Genomic DNA, 22,098 nt, shown 5'->3' on the forward strand with positions numbered 1-22,098 from the left:
TGTATGTTGACATGCTATTGTAATTTCGAAGATATTTCAGCTATAATTTATAGAAATTTTGTACCACAGTACTTTTGAAAGCTCAATGCTGATTGGCCAGAATTTTTTGATTCATTTTCTATAACAACAGCTCTGACAGCAATGCACTCATTCTAATTTCCTATTGTTTCTATAGTAACATCTAACCCAGGAGCTCACACAGTATTTGTGCTCCACATTGAAAACCTATGTAATGGATTGAAAACCTATGTAATTGTTGATACATATATGTTGTTTTCTTAAAGGAGGTGTTTATTTAGCAATTTTAGAGCATGTCTCAGAGCATAGTAAGAGTCAGAGACGGAGAGCTTTGGTTTCTTGGTAACATGGCAAGCTGCATGTCTCTCATAAACAAGAAAGAGTTAAAAAGAGAGGTTGGTGAGGAAATGACTGTTTAACGTTTAACAACATGATAACAGGAACTTGCCTCATGGATGTTTCACAACATTAAACGTAACTTTAAACCAAAAAGATAAAACGTACAGTAGTTATATTTCATACCATGACAAAGCTTTATAAAATCTTTATAGTGATTGTTTTTTTTCTACATCTAAATGAATATAATTAAAATTTCTTCGGTCGAAGGTTCAGTAATGAGATTGTAAACATAAGTGGTGTTAGTAAAAAACAGAAAACATATTAATGAAGTAGTTGGTAGCTGTCTTGAAATATCATGTCTGTGACTGCCTGGGTGTAATGGGTAAAGATGTAAGATGGGTCAGAGAATGTCAATCGTACCCATGGGGGATGATGTACTGGCCAGGGTCACACTCTCCTGCACACAGCCTTATTTGTGCAGTAGCTGCACTGACCTGAGCTGGAGGAAGCACAGAAGCAACAGCATTGCCCTACGAGGCAGAAGAAATAGGAACAGCATTGTGCTTGCTTCAGCATCTGTGAAACAAAGCCACTGTAACAACTTCTCCAAAACTAAGTGACAGAACTCTCAGCGAAACAGGTACAATATGAATGTACGTTTGAATTGCATGGTTTTGGTGTTGATATTGCAAAATGTCTGAGAAAAGGACAAAAGTTCAGATCGAATGTGAATTGAGCCTGAATATTCAACACTGATTAGCCTGAGGATGATATACATATTAATATGTGTGTGTGATTGCTGTCCTGTGGGGGTTTGTGTTGTTTTTTTTGCGACCACATTCACGTGGAAAATGGGGCGATAATAACATTTAGCATCTTTGGCTCAAAGGGGTAATTAGCTCATTTAGGCAGCTGACTGTGTTAATTGCACAAAAGGAGCAAGCCATAAACAAGTTCTGTTTTGCCCTAATCCATTCAATTAATCTTACTCCCTGCATATCGTAAGACTTCAAAGGCAAACAAGTGCACTCTGGAGTGCCCTTGCTCCACTTTACCCTGCCCTTTTGGATCAAGTTCATGAAAGTGTGAATGAACGATTAGTTTAGGTGTTTTTAAATATTAATTATCAGGGTGTGAGAGTGGAGCAACAGAAAAGCTTTCATCCTTTGACAATGCCACAGACATATGTGACCTGGAGCCCAAGAGAGCAAGTTTACCATGGGTTAGGGTTAGGGTTAGGGTTCACCATGTAAACCCTAACCATGTTTACCATGTGAAGGGATGACATTACTCTCTCCCCTGTCAATGACAGTAACACTTGCCAATTACAGGCATGTATGTATGAGCTCATGTATGTAGAAGATAGCAGATAGCGCTTTCCTCTGAGTGTGTTATGCTGCCCTGTAATGTACCGTGAGCATATGGCTGGCTGATTTCACATGTCTCAGAGGAAAAAACCTCCCATATTAGTCTTCACCCTGCCTGGTTGGTAGCTGCCATATGATGGAGGAGAACTGGCTGGTGGGTGGGAATTGGCAGGTGATCAAACTGGGTGGAAAAATTGTGTCGTGGTGGGTTGGGGGGTGGTCTGGGAGGCTTACATAAAAGGCTTACATAAGGCTAAAAAATAGTTCTGTGCCATGTCTGTGTCTCAGTCCTGAGCTGGAAAGGCTGATACAGGAAACAGCAAAGCAGAATTGAACCATGATTCAAAAGACTGATGAGGCTGTCTTCCACAATTTGTTATTTGTCCATTGGCTGTGCAGAAATCTGCTCAATGCCAGTGAGAGTGAGATAGGCAGTGAGTGAGGCAGGCAGAAAGGGTCAGCCAGTGAAATGACTCGTGCTCATGAGTGCAATCCACTTTTACAATAACAGTGAAAGCTTTTCACAGCACGGAGAATAGGGTGCTGCTCCCAATTTTTCTTCTCTCTCCTTTGTTCTCTTTGATGCCGCAGTGAAAAGAGGACCTCATTTCAAAGCGAGTCAAAAACAAAGTTAAAGATCGGGGGTGGGGGTGGGAAATGTCACCTGGGCCTTGACACAATGGCACATTTCTCTGTACTTTCTTCCTCTTTGTAAACATATCTAACAGGCAGTGTTGTGTGACTCTTCCTCCTTTCTGTCTTCTTTCAAGCCTTCTCATTCCTTCAAACCTTCACTGTTTATTCCCTTTTTCTCTTCCTCTCTCAGTTCTTTAAGACAGAGCCCAGCATGTCTACTGAGGTGATCCAGTCCAGTGGAAGCAGAAAGGAGCAGAGATCAGAGTTCCACATGTCCTCTTCCAGCAGTTCTTATTCCATCGGTTCCACACATCTGCGCAAGGTCACTCACACCTCCAAGGTGCTCGAGGGTAAGACGTAAATATAGGAGATTCAGTGTTGTAATCGTGTCACTTACCATCAGGTCAAAGTCAAGTCTCAAGTCATAAAGCATTGGAGCTCAGGATAAGTCTAAATTTCATCCTCAGACCCCAGTCCAAAGTCCCTAAGCTGACATTTAAGTGAAGTCCTTATTAAGGTGCTGGGCGGGTGTGGAGGGTGGAGATATAGGGGCTCTGACTACCTTAAATGAATTCCGGTAGGTTGTAGTCATGTTCTCCAGGCTTCCAGGTTTTATCCTGAGCTTGGGCTACTGTTTGCATGGATGTGAATGTAAATGTTATTTCAGTGTCAGTGTGGTGATTCTAAATGGCCTCTAGGTTTGAATGAGTATGTGAATGTGTGTGCATGGTGCACTACAATGGACTTGTGTCCCATCCAAGGTGCATTCCCACCTTGTGGCCAATATTTTCAGGATATGCTCAGGATTCGCCATGATCCTGACCAGGATAAAGTGCTTACTGAAGATGATTGAAAGTAGTCATGTGGTTTGAATAAAATTATGTTAATTTGTGGGGGGATGGGGAGGGCATTATTTATGTGGCCTGCTTATATATCAGAACATACGACATCTTGTATAAATTTTAACTTCAATGTCCAGGCATTAAATTGTTTGACTTTGTGGTTGCAGACAAAACTCGCACAGTGAAAGAATTCTTTGGACATGAGTAGATTGGCTGTCTTAGAATGTAATATGGTGGGCATGGTGGCTTAGAGGTTAGCATGTTTGCCGCGCATCTCCAGAGTTGGGGGTTCAAATCCCACCTCTGCCCTATGTGCAGGTAGCTTGCAAGCTCTCCCTCTGTTTCAAGGTTTCCTCTGGGTACTCTGTTTTCCTCCCCCAGTCCAAAGACATGCGTTGCAGGCTGACTGGCATTTCCAAATTGCCCATAATATGTGAATGTGTGTGTAATTATGCCTTGTCTTGTGCCGTGCCTTGTGCCCCAAGTTCCCTGGGATAGGCTCCAGGCTCCCCCACATACCTTCTGTACGATAACTGGTACAGAAAATGGATGGATGGATAGAATATAATACGTGGCATGCTCACCGGTGGCCAATTTAGCACTATTGCAACCAAAGACAGCTGATGAAAAGTTCTATCACCAGGAAATGTTTAATTCAAAGTGTGAGTGTTGGTATAATGCTCATCTAAAAGCCATTATTAGGAGGATGGCATTGTAATGACACGATATTACAGAACAGCTACGAATACGAAATAAATACATTAATTAATATAATGTTACCAGCCTACATGCTTGGTCCTTCCTACAATGAGTTGCAAAGCCACCATGACTGATAATGGACAGAAAACAATCTTTAGTTCCTGAAGCTTGCTGTCGTCATTCCATGTTGTTCCTTGCCAGATTTTTTTTTTTGTTTACCTTGCCACAATGGACTCCAATCTCCTTCACATTTTAAAATGTTCTCCACTGTTAGCATTTAACCAAGGGCTTGTTTCTGTTTTTACATGAGCCCAGATCATGCTGACTGATGATATAAACAGAATGTAATAATTGGGTTTTTTTAAAAAAAAAAAAAAATTACATAAATGATTTGTAAGTAGGGGCGCACGGTGGCCTAGTGGTTAGCACATTCGCCTCACACCTCCAGGGTTGGGGGTTTGATGGCCCCGTGTGTGCGGAGTTTGCATGCTCTCCCCGTGCTGCGGGGGTTTCCTCCGGGTACTCCGGTTTCCTCCCCCAGTCCAAAGACATGCATGGTAGGCTGATTGGCATGTCCAAAGTGTGTCCGTAGTGTATGAATGGGTGTGTGAGTGTGTATGTGATTGTGCCCTGCGATGGACTGGCACCCTGTCCAGGGTGTACCCTGCCTTGTGCCCGATGTTCCCTGGGATAGGCTCCAGGTTTCCCCACGACCCTGGAGAAGGAGTAAGTGGTAGAAGATGGATGGATGGATGGATTTGTAAATACATTTATATTTTATTGGGATCATCTCGTCCATTATGACAAGTAATAATCTTAAAAGACTGCTAAAATCCCACAGTGTAAAACCACCTTAAACCGTCTTAAGTCATAAATATGTGAGTCTAGATATTTTTACAAGCCCAAAGAATCATTACTTAAGCAGGACTTACATTACTTTGAGGGCTTAAATAATACATCTCTATGGAGACCACCACACTAATGCTTAAAATATTTCACTTTCACTGAGGCTCTGTATACAGTATAAAATCACAAATGGCAACCTGTCAAACTTTACATTACGAGTAGATATTTGCAAAAAATACAGCTCAGTCATGGATTAGAAGACTCATTATGGTGAAGCCAGAAACAAGCAGCAGAACATCAAACTTTCTATGATGGCTATGGTTTTAGAAAGCTTTCATTTTTTTAGAACCAAACACTAGCTGTCAGTGGCAGAGACTCCAGACTTGGGCTACATCAGTGAATGATGTTATGTTGATTTTTCAGATTCATTTGATATTCTTCATTAGCTATTTTTCACATCAAACATGGCAGATGTTCAGCAAGCTCTGCTTTGCCTAAGTCTGCAATGATTAATTGAATGGGATAATTATAATGAGAATGAACAGGCAGCTATGGATTTTTTTCTTATTGTATAAATCTGCAATTATTACAAATGTAAATTACAACGGCTTATATCTGTGTGGATAAGGATGGTTGAGTATTGAATTAATGGTTATTTCTATATGTTGTGATGTTCTATATGGTATGTCTATATTTAATGCCTGTATGTATGTATACTGTACTGTGTAAGTTTGTGGTATATGAAATTCCCATTTTTGTCTCACAGAGCAGTCAGCAGTGCGGCGTAAGACCTCGGCTGTGATGGAGTCATTCAGTCAGGAGCAGAAGAGCTCTGAAATCCCTCCAGGAGAGAGTATTCCTGAGTTTGAGGAGAGACCTTGCCCTGTTATAGCTCAAGAAGGTGAGATGTCCTTACAGCTCACATCATTAGCAGAATACTGCTTCAGTATGAATGCTTATATAGTCCACTTTTATTATCTCCATTGTAAAGTACAATTATTAATCATATGATCAGTTATTCTGCAAGCTCTATAATCACAACATTGAGTGAATAAACAGTTTAAATCTCTCGATGGAGGAAAGCACAACTCTTTAACTGTTTGTTAAAGGAGTCAAAATTTCCCATTCTTACTTCAAGTCACAAGGTGACGTCTTAGCATCCATTCACTTCAGTGAGTTTAATTTCTATGTGAATTTATAAATTCATAACAAATCTAAACTTGAACAGATGTGGCAGCTAATAACCATCAATCACAAACTTTAGGTTTAATAATCACAAATAATGTCAAAATATTAACACCATAATTTTTTTTAATTAACTTTATTTATTAGCATGTATTTTATTTATTTTGTTTTTATTTGCGATCTGTGAATAGCAAAAGGAAAATTTGAAGAAAAAAGAAAAAGAAAATTTGTGTGTTCATCTTCTAAATACTAGTTAAATACTGGTAATTTTTTTCTTTTTTATTTTAATAGTATTACATGCACTGATAATAAGAAGCAGTTAAATGATTTTTTTAATATTGTAGTTTTTAAAATCCCTATTTAATGTGTTTAAGGGAGGGAACATTAAAATAAATACCAAAACAGAAAACAAATTAAATGAAAATTGGGGGACAAAAAATAATAACACAGAATCTGTAGTGTCCGACACAGTGTATTGTCTACTTTTAACAGCTGTTATATTATAAATAGGCAATTACACATATTTTAAATGGACATTTACTCTAAATAAAATCCACAGTAAGAGGATTATACTTGGCTGTTGCTAAAATTTTAACTCCTAAGTCAATGTGCTCCAGCATGTATACAAGAAATCTTCGGTACTGAAGAAACCATTTCTGCCTGTCAAAAATGCTCTGTTTGTAATGCAGGTAGTAAAAAGTCTTTTGGAAAGACCTAGAAAAGGTGCTTCTGAATTATACATTGTTAAGTCCATCAGAACACAGTGATGTTCATCATGATATGGAGCAAGCACACAGAAGTGCTGTGCTGTGAACACCAAAGACACAGGCCTGAGTTACAGTTTTTAAGGTTTTGGCCAAATCAACCATTCCGTCATTTTAGGTCTTTAAACGTAGTCCTTTGTATGACAGAACAGCATTTCCACTCGACTTTTCATTAATAAGCTGTCATAATATGCTTTTACAGAGGATAATGCTGTCTTCAAAGCAAAAGTGTCTGGCAAACCCACTCCTAGTGTGACCTGGGCCAGAGAAAGCGGCAAGCAGCTGACTGAGGGCGCCAAGACTTTCTATGATGACATCAATAAGTATTATGTATTAAAGGTGAGGTAACAGTCAACTCTATTTATATCAGGCCTCTGAATCTGTTCTATGGATGCACAGAGGAAAATGATTGGATCAGGGTTTATAAAAATGTAGAAACCATGGCAGTGTTATGGATATGCAGGAATTAGTCTCGGACTATGATTCCCAGCAGCCACTGCTACGTCACATGTCTGGTTACACCTGATTCACGTTTTGGGTAATTAAGACAGGTATTTAAGTCACAGTTTGTACAGCACTCATGGTCTTGCATTTGTCTCTCTGTGGTTATGTTCACAATATAGAAGTACTCAGCTTGTTAGAGTGGTGAGCTACAGAGCAAGTTCTGGCTAATGTTAGCATTTTAGCAGTTTTTGCCCACACGGCCATTCAGCCATACACATTACAGTACTAGACATAAGCTAAATTTGACTCAAAGGATTTATGAGGATGAAGAGCCACTTCTGCCTTGTCGTTTATTTGAAACAAGTTCTCATCAATTTTCAGCTGAAGCTATTACTATTTGCATCATTACCAAAACTACATAATTATCTAACATTACACACATTTCAAGGTGGTTAATCTAAAGCATCTCCTTACCTGGCTCTTTGTATCTCTGCCACATGGTCATAGTTCTTGTTTTATGTTTTGTTTGTTTCATTAAACTTTAATCTGCCCTTGCATCCGACTCACCTACCATTACATGAAAGGCAGTGGCATTTACGTCAGTGATATTTTAAGTATTCTGAAGGAGTGAAAGATGCACTTCATCATGTAACGTATAATGATGCGGTGATAAAGTTCTTTATAGTCAGAATGTCAGCATGTCCCTGACAAAATCATAGCAGACCAAAGAAATATGGTTTATTCATATAGTGTGATGTCACTGATCGCATCTAAGACAATTAATCAAGTTGAAAAATGACTGAGACATGAATAGGACAAGACTCTCAAATGCAGTGAAAAATATTCTGTATTTGGGTTGAGATATACTGTATATTGTTCTTCAATCTCTAAGGAGCATCTTAGACTAAACAAAATTTCTCCCATGGGACAATGTGAGGAACCCTGAAATGCCTCTATTTGGAGCCCTTTTGTATTTAGTGTTTAGGAATTGTAATGAAGAGTAAGGAATTGTGAGTTCAAACGACATGTGGAAATCCCGTATGAGCCAGATACCTTAGCAAGATAGCCAGCTACTAATTCACAGAATATACCACAGTCCTGTTGCATTCTTTTCTATAACAGCAGCTCTGACATTAGTTCTGTCTGAAAGGCAAATCACAGGTTTATATTAATGCACATGTTGTAAAAGGTTATTGTTTCTATAGTTACAACGTACACAAAGACTTGTATGGTGAATGTTCCACATGTTTCATGTGTTTCTATGAGGACATTTATTATTTTTTTTTGGAAGGAGGCTCCAGTGTAACTTTTTGGCATGGGAAAGTTTTCAGGACAGGACAGCTTTCTGGTTTCTTGTTTTCTGGTACAGATATTAAGCAGGGCTTAAAGAGTGTTCTTTAATAAATAAATAAAAATCTTAACTGTTGGGACATTGCAAATTGCAAAGGAATAAACCAATAAGGTATGTGCGTTTTTTTTTTTTTTTTTTTTTTTTAATTAATGACCTTCAAAGTGTTAACAGCAACTGGTGTCCATTAGGGTGCATCACACCATCCTGCCATTGATTCATTTCCTATCTATTTTCCATCATGTTTTATTCCGTTCTTACTAAATATTGAACAATTTGGTGCTACACAGTTTAACACAGCACTCCAATTAGCATAACCTTCTCCTCTACAGGCAGCTACTTGTTTTACAAACTACATGTACGCATTTTTCCAAACTACATGTGGGAGTACAATATCTGCTTTAATTACCAAAAACAAATGTAAAATCTTGCAGTTCTCAATGGTTGGAACTGAAACCTTCTCAAATTGACTGCCCTTATAGAAAAGTCCCATGAACTTATAATATTCAACTGATTTACATGTGAAATATACACATGATATTTAGACATGATGTTACATTTCACACATTTTTCGCATGTGATGTTTGCACATGATTCTTTTTTTTTTTTTAACCACATTTGTTTTACATGAATAATTATTTAAATAAATCACATACTGTTCACATGATTTTACATATGTTTACTTTACATCACATGCGCAATTTCAGGGGATAACATGCTGAAAAGCATTTTATTCACATAATCCCATGTGGAGAAACCTATGATCACATGTGAAATGTATGTGGTTTTTCAGTACTTGTGAGCCCGTGTCATTAGTTTTGTACTCATAGTCTAAATGCCTAAACAACACTCCCATTTCTCAAGAAAGCATGGTTAATAAACATTTAAAGAAAGTTAATGAGTAGATTTTGTTTTGTGTGCTATTTCCAGTCTTGTGCTTTAAGAGAAACTTAATTTACCATTAGGAAGTAATTAAGATGTACATGCTGATATATTCATTGTCTTCCACCATCTGTTTTATGACTGAGAAAGCTCCAATAGTGCAGAATTAATCCATAGATGCCAAGCTGCTCCCTGTTGGCCATGAGGAGTACTGCAGCTTTTAACTCTGTTCATGGTGTACTTCTCTTTTGAAAGGAAATGCCTTTCACACATACTTTTTCCCCCCTAATTTTATTTTATTATATGCATTCATTAGATTAAAAATCTAACTCTGGAGGATGCTGATGTGTACAAGTGCATGGCATCTAATGACCATGGGGATGCCATTTACTCCATCTCGCTCGTTGTTACTGAAAGTAAGTTTGTGATTCAGATACAGCAAGAATTACAAGAAGAACAGGATTTTACATTATTTACTTCCTTGTTTTTTTCTGTCTTGTTTTCTCCTTAGATCCTGCACTGGACTTTAAGAAAAAGCTGAAGAAACGGTACAATACACGTATATGGATTTGCCAGATTTACATTTTGTCATGTTTCAGATTTGCAGACATAGACTAATTTCCAATCCAGGGAAAAACCCCAAACTGCTTGCATAGTTTAAACTAAGATCTATTCCCTAACCCTACCCCTGACTCAAACCACTACTCCAGCCATATTCTGTCTGTTACAGTTTTACCAGACATGCAAGAGCAGCATTATTAATAAAGACGCACATGTGTTACCTTTTACCATCTGTTTTACTGAATATACATTCTGGCAAATCCCTACCAAGTGGAATACGCTGTACAGTATGTTTTGCTTGTCAGTTTGTAAGCAGTAATTTTATTATGCAGGAGTGTAGAGAAGCGAAAGGAGAAGCCTCCAACTGAAGAGGAGATGCTGAAGATTCTGACTGGAGCTGATAAGAAGGACTATGAGCGCATCTGTGCTGAGTATGGCTTCACTGACTTCAGAGGCATCCTCAAAAAACTCAAGGAGATGAAGAAAAACGAGGATGTGGAAGTGGGTATCAAGTGAAACAGAAATAGCAGAACTAGTCCTAAATGCAGTTCATTTTAGATAGCCTTCCTTTAAACGCTTAAACTCCAGGATCTGTTGATGATCCAGTATTACATTCTTTACTTTCATAACTACATACAGTACTTTCCTGTTAGTTTCACTGTAGTTACTGAATAAGTCACTATTCTTAGGTACTAAATATCATGTATCCCTAAACAAGGAATCTTAAACTAGTATAAACGATCTATTTAGTTCTACTAGTATAGCTTTGCTTGTATTTTCTCATTTATAAGTCGCTTTGGATAAAAGCATCTGCTAAATGAATAAATGTAAATGTAAATGTAATCTACAGTGGTGCTTGAAAGTTTTATGAACCCTTTAGACTTTTCTATATATCTGCATAAATATGACGTAAAAAGAACCAAATTAAACAAACAAGACACAAATATTATACTTGGTTATTTATTTATTGTTTAATTGGGTTCTCTTTATCTACTTTTAGGACTTTTAGGGTTCACAAACTTTCAAGCCCCACTATATAAGTTTTTAAATATATTTTTAATGCACAAAAAATACTAAGAATGGCCCTGAAACATCTATATACTTTTATCTCATTTAATAAAGCCAGGATCTATGAATATATATGTACTGTCTGTACTATTTACAAAAAGTCTGTGTCCTGCTGATGTTTTGAATTTTGAAGAGCATAATATCACCAATTTTCTGATAGCTGTTAGCTAACAGTGTGTAAACTAGCTCATTTTTGTCACAGGCCAGCTCAATTGGGAATTCTTTATCACATTGTCATATTCTTAGTGATTTATTTATTCATCAGTAGCCAAACCTGTCCAAATCCACTACAACAATCTGTAACAAAACTATGTTTTTGAGTTCAAACTAGCTCAGCCCTGAGGTTCTCTGGGTAAAAGTCACCAGATACCATGACATCCTCTAACAACAGATTAGAGTGGTCCAAAGCTGTTAATCCTATCTTGTGAAAAATTCCACTTACAAGTATCTTAAGATGAACAAGTTTATATGTGCAATTGTTTTGTTTCGTTTTTGAAGTTCTGCTGTATCATTATGCTGCTTTACTTATCACATTAGTTATGTTTGGACACACTGATCACTGTCTGTTATCAGATGGTTAAAGTACTGAAGCCGTTGGAGGACGTAACAGCGAAGATAGACTCCAGTGTAGTGTTTGACACAATTTTGGAGTTGAAAGATCCAAATATGAAGATGCTTTGGTTTCAGGTAAATCTACTTCTGTCTATCTTTATGCCCCTTGTTTATCACCATATGACATACTGAAATAAATTTCAAACCACAGACATTTAAAGTATTTAAACAGGATTGAGAGCAAAAGTTTGCATACCCTTCATTATAACAAAATGTTAAGATATTAATAGTCAAAAAATCTAAATGATATCACTTCAATATTTGTATCTCCCTTTCTGAAAGTAATATAAATATTCGGTCTTTGGTTCTTTTCAATTTAGTTTCCTGTAGCTTTTGACTTATTTTTGCTTGTTGCAGGATACACTCACCCATTTTAATTTAAGTTAGTGGAATTGATTTTTATTAGTAGACAAATTGTAAAATAGGGCTACATTTACTTTTTATCCAAAAAATTTTACTAAAATTAAATAAAACCTCTAGGATTTTATATATATATATGTATATATATATATATATATATATATACATATATATATATATATATATATATATATATATATATAAATATATATATATAAACACAAATGTCAATTTTCCTCCTCTAATTACAAAGCAAACATGGAATAAATTGAAAATTTATAATCTCCACTTGTTTCTATGAGCTACAATTGAGGAAAAAAAATATCTATAAATTTACCACAGTCATCTTTTTTTATGGGTGCTAACTGCAATTTCAAAGAATTAATGTAGTCTGTCTGGACTTATACATAACCATTTGTTATTCAGGGCAACGAGTTGCTGCGGATTCAGTACTCTCTTGGGAAGTATGAAGTTAAACAGATGGGTACTAAACACATGCTGTGCATCACCAGTGTGTGTATGGCAGACTCTGGCACATACACTCTAAAGGTTGGAGAAAAGATCCTGTCTGCTAAGCTCACTGTCATAGGCAAGTGTGCTCACTTCATCTTGTCTGCATTTGTTTCCTTTCAAGTTACTATACAAGTGCAGTGCTTGTATAATCTATACACATATTCAAGCTTCTTCAACTTATTCACTTTCTCTAACACATACAAAAAGTTCAAAATACAGTGTACAGCCTGAAAACACTGAATTTCAACAAGATGTCAGTGTCTGATCACCCTTTCTTTCCATCTCACTATCCACCAATGGTAGATGAACCGCTGAAGTTCCTCACAGATCTGCAGCCCTTGCGAGTGATGGAGAGACAGGCTGCTGTGTTTGAGTTGCGGCTCTCTAAGAAGACTGACAGCCCTCTGGTATGGCAGTATAAAGGGAAGGAGCTAAAACGAGATGAGAAGTTTGATGTACGTGTGTCTGATGATGGCCTCACGTACACTTTAAAGATCAAGGATGTGCGTCCAAGTGATACTGGAGACTATACCATCAGTATCGGAGATTTGAAGACTACAGCCTCTCTGTTTATTGAACGTAAGAGACTTAAAATACTTTTCAACTGAATATATACTTTTGTAATAAGTAATTAAAGCCTATGAAGATGCAGTGGAACTAAAAACATTTCATCTTTGTGAATTTGCTATGATAGCCGTGAGCCTTGTATTCAGTAAATATTTAACATCATAAGTATAATCAGAAAACTGTAACTGAAGTTCTGTCAGTCTTTCTTGAGAGTCTGTGATCGGTTCTTTCTCTTGATCAGGAATCCCCATCAAGTTTGTGAGCCATCTAAAGAATGTACGTGTGAAGGAGAAGGGCAAGGCCAGGATGGAGGCTGAGATGAGCTCGAAGGATGTTCATGTGAGGTGGTTAAAGGATGGAAAAGACATCACTAACAACCAACGATACATCTTCACAAGGGAAGGCAAAAGAGCTGAGCTTATCCTTGAAGACTGCGAGCAGACAGACAGTGGAGAATACACCATAGTGTGCACACAGGATAATGACTCCCATGAGTATGTCAGCTCCTCAAACCTCACTGTGGATGGTAAGCAGCAATGCCTAATGGGGTTATATTGTATGTTGTGCAAATGTTTGTCACTATATGCTGCATGTACATACAGTGAATTTGAGGTGAGTTGGTAGGTAGATGAATGGACAGACAGATGGAAGGGTTAATTAAAAGGTCCTTGAATTAAAAGGTCCTTTAATGAATTTATGAAAGAAAGATGGACAGTTCAAGGAATGAATGAATGCATGGATGGATGGATGGATGGATGGGCCAATTAAAGGATGGGTGGATCCTAATAAACTTATTAGTGCAAGCTAATATAAGCAGGATAGATGGATGGATTAGCTCACTAATAGATGGATGGATGGATGGTTGGATATGGGATGGATAGGTTGGTTCATGACTAAAAAGATGGATGGATAGATTTATAAATAGATGGATCAGTTAATAGATGGATGGATAGATGAAAAGGTGAATGTATGACCCAATGGCTTGATACATAGATTGGTGATTAATAATAATAATAATAATAATAATAATAATAATAATAATAATAATAATGAATACATAAACAAACAAATAAATAAATGGATAAATGCCTTGATCAATGGATTGATGGCTCTTGATAGTCTTGTGGATAGATAGATGGATGGGCCAGTGAATGAATGAATGGTCGGATAGATAGATGGATGGATGGATGGATGGATAGATGGATGGATGGATGAATGGCTTGATCCAGATAGACTTATTGCCATATTGGTTATAAAAATTTAAAAAATACACCTTGACATTTTGCACAGATCTCTTCATAATGTGATTATTAAAATTTGCAGAGAGATTTGCCACTGTGAAAAGTGAAATGTCAGATGTTCAGTGTCCCACTGGCTCAGCTGCTGAACTGTGTGTGGTTTTGGATGATGAGAAAGTAGACGGTGTTTGGCTAAAAGATGGAAAAGAGGTATTAGACCTTTATTAATCTAATCACACAGTATGCATTACTAAACGAGTATGGGTGTCAGTGTATGTGTCTTTACTTGCAGGTTACAGATCTGAGTGGGCTGCAGGTGATAAAGCAGGGGGCAGTTCATAAGCTGGTGTTCATTAATGTGCAGGATGAACATGGGGGCAAATACTCTTTCAGTGCCAAAGGAGCTGAGAGTGAAGCAGTTCTCCGTATAGCAGGTGATAAAAAGTCTAGGAAAATTCTGACATTCAGATGCCACCATACATATAATTGATGGGCTTTCTGCTCACCTCATCTGTGAATGTTTCGGTACTTTTGGACTCAAAAGTGCAGCATTACTAGTTTATTGGTTTGTTAAGAAAGAGATTCTTCAGAAAAGGCGCAGTATGGTGTCCCAAAAGGTTCTTTAAAAGGCATTCTATTTTGCTCCCTTCATTTCTAAACCCTTGAATATGTAATTGGCATCCATAATTTTGGCTTTCACATTATTCTTATTCCTGTGATTATTATTATTATGTAAACCATCATGCTTGCCACTTTATTTTTGTTTGGTTTTACAGTGTTGTTATTTTTTATCCATTATCCATTAATGTCACATCAATTACAGCCCAGCTCAACTTCCAATTTGCTATGTGATCCTTACCTTTTCTTTATCAATGAAATCAATGTAGTGCTATATTGCATGTGAATCTGAGCTGAGTAAAATCGTCCCTGTAGATCCTCCTGTTATTGATCCCACAACACTGGAAATGCTATCCAGCCAGCCGGTGACAGTGAAAGCTGGTGAGGCAGCCACCATCAGGATCCCTTTCAAGGGCAAACCTGCTCCGAAGGTGACATGGTATAGGGATGGGATGGAGCTGGTGGAGGACAGCCGGACGATGGTCGAACGCAATGGAGCCTCCAGCACTCTGATACTCAGTAAATGTGTTAGAGAAGATAGTGGCACTGTCATGCTTAAACTTAAAAGTGACTGCGGCTCAGCTAGTGCCACCGTGCAGCTCTGTGTAATTGGTGAGAACATGGCTAAAATACCTGCATTATAAGCCCAGTATAACAATGCTCTGTTAGGATATATAATTAAAATTTTGTATATACATATATATTGTATTTCCATTTTTGGAAATCACTCATTAGTTTTCTTAGACACTACAAATTTGCATGTGCATTTGAACATGCACAATGACAAGTCATTGGAGTGTTTCAGGTCAACAAATTTAGTAAAATCTAGAGATGTCCTTCTCTTGCACTCTAGACCGTCCTAAACCCCCTCAGGGTAAAGTGGATTTTACGGAGTGTAGCGCCAAGTGCATAACCATGAAGTGGAAAGCATCACGAGATAATGGAGGACAGAAGGTGACCAGCTATATTATAGAGAGGCGCATGGCTGGAAAAAAGTCCTGGACCAAGGTTGGAGAGGTAGACGGAGACACCACCACCTTCTGTAATGACAAGGTTGAGGAAGGGAAGGCATATGAATACCGCATTAGAGCACTCAATCTCCAGGGTTTGAGTGACCCTTTAGAAACTGAGCAGGTCTATGCCGGAGAGCCTATTGGTGAGTGCTAATGGTATTAGTCAAATATTGCTGCATAATTACACATGTAGAATTTCTAAAACCAATTTACTGAAAACAATACCATGTACATATATAGTCAGATAGCAATATAATAACTTGCTGTCTTGTTTAGAGCCTCCTGGTATGGCTCCTCAACCTCAGATTACTGATGTGACTAAAGATGAGGCCACAGTGATGTGGGTTCCTCCAGCACAAGATGGCGGTGCTCCTGTTCTGGGCTACATAGTGGAGAGGAGAAAAAAAGGAAGCAGCATGTGGGTGTCTGTCTGTAAGGAACTAATCCAAGGTAAAGGCAGTAGTGTTTTGAACCTCAGACTAATTAACCTTATCAAATTTATTTTTATATTTATACCAACTACACTTAAAGTAGAATATGTTTTTGACATTTTCCAGATATTAAGGTTGTCTTGGTAGAGAGTTTGGTCAGAAGAACAGGTTTTACTTTGTGTCAGGCTTAGCTGTGAGATGTTTTACCTCGGGGATTCTTCTATTTCTACCTTGCTGCATTTTGCTGTCTCTTCATTACCAGAGTATGGGAATATGCTGAGTATGCTGAAATCTGAAAGTTCATAGGCTATGAAATAAGTATAATCGTGGTAGTCATAATACTGAAAACTGACACTAATATCAATAATAGTGTAATAAGGATGTAAAATTGTGACCAAATTACAGAAGATAATACACCCAAATATACATATAAGATTGTTAGTGGAAGTAAAGCTTATAACCCATGTTTTTTTGTCTTGTCCCAGACACAAAGTATGCAGTATGTGGTCTAGTAGAAGACATGGAGTATGAGTTCAGAGTGATTGCTGTTAACAGAGCTGGAGAGGGAATTCCCAGTGCAGCGTCAAACTCAGTACTGGCCAAAGATCCCACATGTGAGTCTTACTGTTCCCTTGGTGATATAGCAACAGTGATACAACTGTGTTCTAGCAACTCCACTATTTGTTCTCTTTTCTCTCCATCTTGTTGCCATTTTCCCCCTCTCTCAGGTGCCCCTGGTATTGTTAGAAACCTTCACGTAGTAGACTCCTCCAACAGCACCATCTCATTGGCTTGGTGTCCCCCCGAGATGGGAGATGAGCCCTCTGGGTATATCCTAGAGGTTCATTCTGAACATGCAAAGGAATGGACCAAGTGCACCAAAATTCCCATTATCAGCACCTCGTACATTGTTGGTTGCCTGCAAGAGAAGATGAAATACTTCTTCCGTATCAGAGCTGTTAATGAGGGTGGCATTGGAGAACCAACAGAACTGGAACAAGGAGTTCTGGCTATGCCACCACCAGGTAATATATTCACTGCAATATTTAAAGCCACACTTTTGGGTGGTAATGAGGTTATATGACATTTTCAAGGTTTTGAGTAAACTAGGTTATTGAATGTAATAGTAGTAAGAAATCTCAGATTACTACTCCAGTGAGCTAAATAAGTCCAATGTGTTATATGAATTTATTTCAGTTAATGATCTTTTGTTTTGTTATAATCTTTTTTTTTTTTTTTTGCTGTGATGTAATCCTGTACAGAAGTGCCAAAGTTTGATCTCCAGGCTAAGGTGAAGAATCAGGTGGTGGTACGTGCTGGATGTGCACTGTGTATTCCTGTTTCCTTCAGTGTAAGTGTTTCTATTCTGATCATCCATGAACAACAGTTACCACTGTTTTAAATGCCAAAGTGTTTAATAATGTAGTGCCAGGTTTCAACAAAAGGGCATCTTAATCCAAGCATGAACTCCTCTCAGCACTGCTACATTAATTAAATGAAATGTTAAATCTTGGTTCAGTAAGTGTGGACTGTTAAGTAACCCAACACAATACTTTGGAAATTGTCTCCTGTATTTTTAGGGCTCCCCTTCCCCCGAAGTGACCTGGCTTAAAGATGGCATTGTGGCCAATGGTCTAGAGGTCATCACTAAGGGGAAAACCTATTCTCAGTTCCTGATCAGCTCTTGCCAGCGTTCCGACTCTGGAACCTACCGCATCAACCTCCGCAATGACTGTGGGGAGGTCCACTACGACATCACTGTCCATGTCACTGGTATTAGTGACATAGCCATACTGATCCCACTATCTTTTAGTTGCTATTTTTCCCACTCAGTATTGATGCATTATAATAGCCCATTTTTATTAGATAATTTTTGGATATTGTTTTTGTTTTTGCTGTGTCCTAGATGTCCCTCGTCCTCCTAAGAACCTGCGTCTGGTGGAGGAGGTCCAGGGCACCGTGACACTGCAGTGGGATCACACCCCTGATCTGGCTGATAATGAACACACTCATTACATCATCCTCAAGAGAGATACCAGCACTCCCACCTGGTTCACAGCTGCTGAGCGCATCTTCAGCAGCAAATACACAGTCACTGGTCTGTTTCCAAGACGCAAGTACTACTTCCGGGTCGTTGCTCGCAATCACATTGGAGAAAGTGACCCTCTGGACATGAAGGAGCCTTTTACAATTGAGAAGGAGCATGGTAAGACAGAAACAGAGTAAAGCAGTAGATATTGAAGGTCAGGACTTGGGGATTTGAGTCACACTAATCCATTAATTAACAGATCAGCTCTGACTATAAAGCTAAATTCTGACATCTTAATGTCAAGACAACGATTCTGACACATATCTAAAAAAAAAAAAAAAAACACCAGTTACTGTCACTGTCTATTATAAAAATTATGAAAATCAAATTTTCTTTGAACACACTCTAAAATGTGCACTAACACTTGTCCCCTATGACACAAGCCACCATTTCAAAAGAATAATAGCTTTGTTTTATAAGATGGCCATTGATATAGAGGTAAAAGTTCAAAAGAGATGGTTGCATGTAAACATGTGGTGTCAGAATAACCGATACAGGGAACACCATATTTAACTTCATCTGTGACTAAAAATTTAAATTAGTAGGCTGAAATAAGTTATTTAATGTACAGTGTACAAGTCGACACCTTTATAACAGTAGTGTTTTTTTGTTTTTTTTGGTGGGTTGTTTCACGATCTGGGTTTCACTAAGGTTTTAAAAAAAATTCTCAGCAACACTGCTTGCACCAAGCATTAGCATGAAACTACCATGTACAGTGCCCTCCACTAATATTGGCACCCTTGGAAACTATGAGCAAAGAAGGCTGTGAGAAATTGTGTTTATTGTTTAACCTTTTGATCTATTGTTCAATAAATGCACAAAAATACTCTGCTCATATGCATATTGAACAATTGGTGGGGGGTTGTCATGTTACAGCAAACCAGCCACTCCATTTCCCAGAATGCACCACGAACTACAAACATGGCTGACAACTCCAACTCCCAGTGGAACACACAGACACATTACCTTCTCCTGAGGACTAATCACACACACCTGTTCTCAATCACACCACACTACTTAAGAGACTCTCACACACACAGCCATTGCAAAGTATTATGCTTAGTTGACTTGTCCCTCGCCGTTCCCTCACCAGTCCCTCGGTTTTTTGATTTTGTTATTCCCTCGACTGTGATTCTCTGCCTTGCCTAGTTTGGATTGTTTGCATGATCGTGTGACCCTTGCTGGTCTATGTTTATTGATTTCTGCCTAACCCTGTGGATTTGTCTTCTCATTAAACTGCCTTACCTGCACTTGCTTCCATCTCAGCCTCCGTTATGTGACATTTTTTTTTTAAAAAATTGTTCTTTGCTCATATTTACCAAGGGTGCCAATATTAGTGGAGGGCACTGTACATGATTAAGTACACATTAATAACTAGTTAACATAATAAACTGAAAACATTAAAATACTATATATATATATATATGTGTGTTTGTGTGTGTGTGTAAACTATATATTTGTATATATGTGTATATATATATATATATTAGAACTTTTGATTTGTCTTTTTGTTAATCTAAACACACTTTGCAGAACACTTCACCTTGCATATGAGGCCATTCCCACGTGCACAGCATGAGGTCAAGCCTGCCTTCATTTTACCGCTGAAGAATCATGCTGTGCACCGTGGAAATGACTGCACCATGAGCTGTGCCTTCCTTGGCTCGCCCACGCCACATGTGTCCTGGTACAAGGGAGATGTGGCTATCTCGGACAGTCCTCGCTACTGGCAGAGTAGCACTAATGGGGTCTGTACCCTTACTATCCCCGTCTGCACGGCTCAAGACAGTGGAGAGTACATGCTGGTAGTGGAGAATAAGCTGGGGAAGGCCGAATGCAAGTGCAACCTGGTTGTCTTTGGTAAGTAGGGCATGTAAAATGAGAAAACAAACGTCTAAACTACATTACATTGGTGATGTTCCTTATGATGTTTCATTGATTTACAGTGACCGACTTGACAAATATTTACCTCTGTACTTTAATCCTAATTAAAATATTCTTGTTGCTGCAGATAAAGATGATAATAGAGTGCTGGAACACCTGACTCAGGATTCTGGAAAAGAAAAACACATTATTTAAGCAGAGTACAATGCCAACGAACTTATCTGCAATTCTCAGAGGTTCTCAGAGCATCACTAATTATCAAGTTACAAGTACTTTCTTCCAAAAAGCATCTTAGCTGAAATTTTAATTAGCAGACAAAATTAGTGCGAATGCTATGAAATTCTATTACACAATTCATCAGATCTGAATATCTTATCTATCATACTGAGAATAAAATACATCAAACACACAAGATACAAGATACAGTGGCCTTGTAGTTCGAGATGTAATCAGACAGAATCAGTTATCACTAAATTGCACCACAAAGTTTTTAAATGAGCAAACCGTTGTGTTTCAAACTTGGAGAGGCTATGAGACAGGCTGCAGTTTCATTTTAATAATAGGAGCAAGCATGTCTTTGAACATAATAAAATCTCTGACACTAGTTTAAATTATAGTGCTGATGTTAAATGCATTCAAACTAAATTTGTGATTCTGAGTAATACCTTTCTCCCTGACTAATCATCCTTCTAAATGCAAAATGGTTTAAGCTGTGTCCTGAATCCATCTTCTGAATAGCCCCAATACAGTATGCCTTTTTATTACAAATAAATAAAATCTGCATTATGTCAGCAAATGCAATATGCCTTTCATGGTTTTGCTTTTTCCAAAACAATAATAACCTGTGTTAGAGATCATTAACTGCAAAATACTGTATTGGATTTGACCTTACTGCCTGCAGTGGACAGGACAGCATAATCTGTTAATCATGTAACAGTTCCATCAGGAGTGTAAGAGGGAAAACTCACATGATCCTCATTAATAAACAACTAATAAGGGTACAAGATGGTCATATGGATAGTGGGTAAGCTCACTTTTAAAACCCTGAGGGAAAGTTAGTGAATATTCCCTCAGGCCTAAATCATTCCTGACTCATTTAGAAAGCTGTGGGCATGTTTGGACTTGAATTACAGAAGCTTGAAAAAAGAAACCATGTATTTTGTCATGTACTGTATGATGGACAGATTCTGTAGAGGGAGGCAGCAGTGTTTACTGTAATCAAAGATGAGCACTATTTAAAGCAATACTATGTAATGGTCATAAGAGGGCAGCACCTTCTGTTTGTGAAGGTTCAGGAGCAGCAGGACAGTGTGTTGTGTTGACTGAGTCATTTCCATCCAGTATTCTGTAATGGTCATAAATGTCAAATCAGCAATATCTTAAATCATCATACAGTTCATACTAGCTAGCTACCTGCGAGGTAGGAAAAAAAAGTTATGTCATTTCTATTTGAATACTTTTCTGTTCTGTGTATATTAACAGTATACAGTAGTTTAACCTAAAATGGAAATGAGAGACTAAAGTCTAAAAGAAAAAACTAAAAACAATGAAATCAGAAAAATTAGTAAAGAAAAACAGTCTCGGTTTTTCTCAGGCTCAAAAAAACATATTCAGTGCCCTCCATACAGTCACTTTAGTGTTGAGACCACCAATCTGTTACAACCTGGAACTGAAATGGACTTCATACAAATTATATGTCATGAATCTACACAAAATATCCCATAATACTGAAGTTGGGGGAAAATCAATACAATTCTGGTGCAACCAGTTGCCA

At 38.0% G+C, this 22,098-nt stretch overlaps 1 protein-coding gene across 1 annotated transcript; it reads left to right on the plus strand.

Moving 5' to 3' along the window:
* The first annotated feature begins 528 nt into the window (after nt 1-528).
* LOC128618425 (immunoglobulin superfamily member 22) lies at nt 529-20,519 on the plus strand. Its single transcript, XM_053642012.1, has 23 exons — nt 529-997; nt 2,551-2,710; nt 5,514-5,648; nt 6,899-7,035; nt 9,687-9,786; nt 9,882-9,918; nt 10,264-10,432; nt 11,573-11,686; nt 12,398-12,560; nt 12,788-13,063; nt 13,293-13,577; nt 14,375-14,499; nt 14,582-14,723; nt 15,223-15,519; nt 15,761-16,063; nt 16,197-16,370; nt 16,837-16,965; nt 17,080-17,376; nt 17,614-17,702; nt 17,932-18,124; nt 18,258-18,557; nt 19,974-20,300; nt 20,452-20,519. The coding sequence occupies exons 2-23, from the start codon at nt 2,572-2,574 to the stop codon at nt 20,517-20,519; spliced, it is 3,999 nt and encodes a 1,332-aa protein (XP_053497987.1). The 5' UTR covers nt 529-997; nt 2,551-2,571.
* Nucleotides 20,520-22,098: the final 1,579 nt, after the last annotated feature.

Source organism: Ictalurus furcatus, chromosome 14 (genome assembly GCF_023375685.1).
Source record: "Ictalurus furcatus strain D&B chromosome 14, Billie_1.0, whole genome shotgun sequence".
Lineage (NCBI taxonomy): Eukaryota > Metazoa > Chordata > Actinopteri > Siluriformes > Ictaluridae > Ictalurus > Ictalurus furcatus.

What these genes read in the sequence shown, in the direction of transcription:
- LOC128618425 (XM_053642012.1), top strand. Translation starts at nt 2,572, where the DNA reads ATGTCTACTGAGGTGATCCAGTCCAGTGGAAGCAGAAAGGAGCAGAGA. An exon ending in CACCTCCAAGGTGCTCGAGG is followed by an intron (nt 2,711 to 5,513) that starts GTAAGACGTAAA and finishes TTTGTCTCACAG; the next exon opens with AGCAGTCAGCAGTGCGGCGT. An exon ending in CCCTGTTATAGCTCAAGAAG is followed by an intron (nt 5,649 to 6,898) that starts GTGAGATGTCCT and finishes ATGCTTTTACAG; the next exon opens with AGGATAATGCTGTCTTCAAA.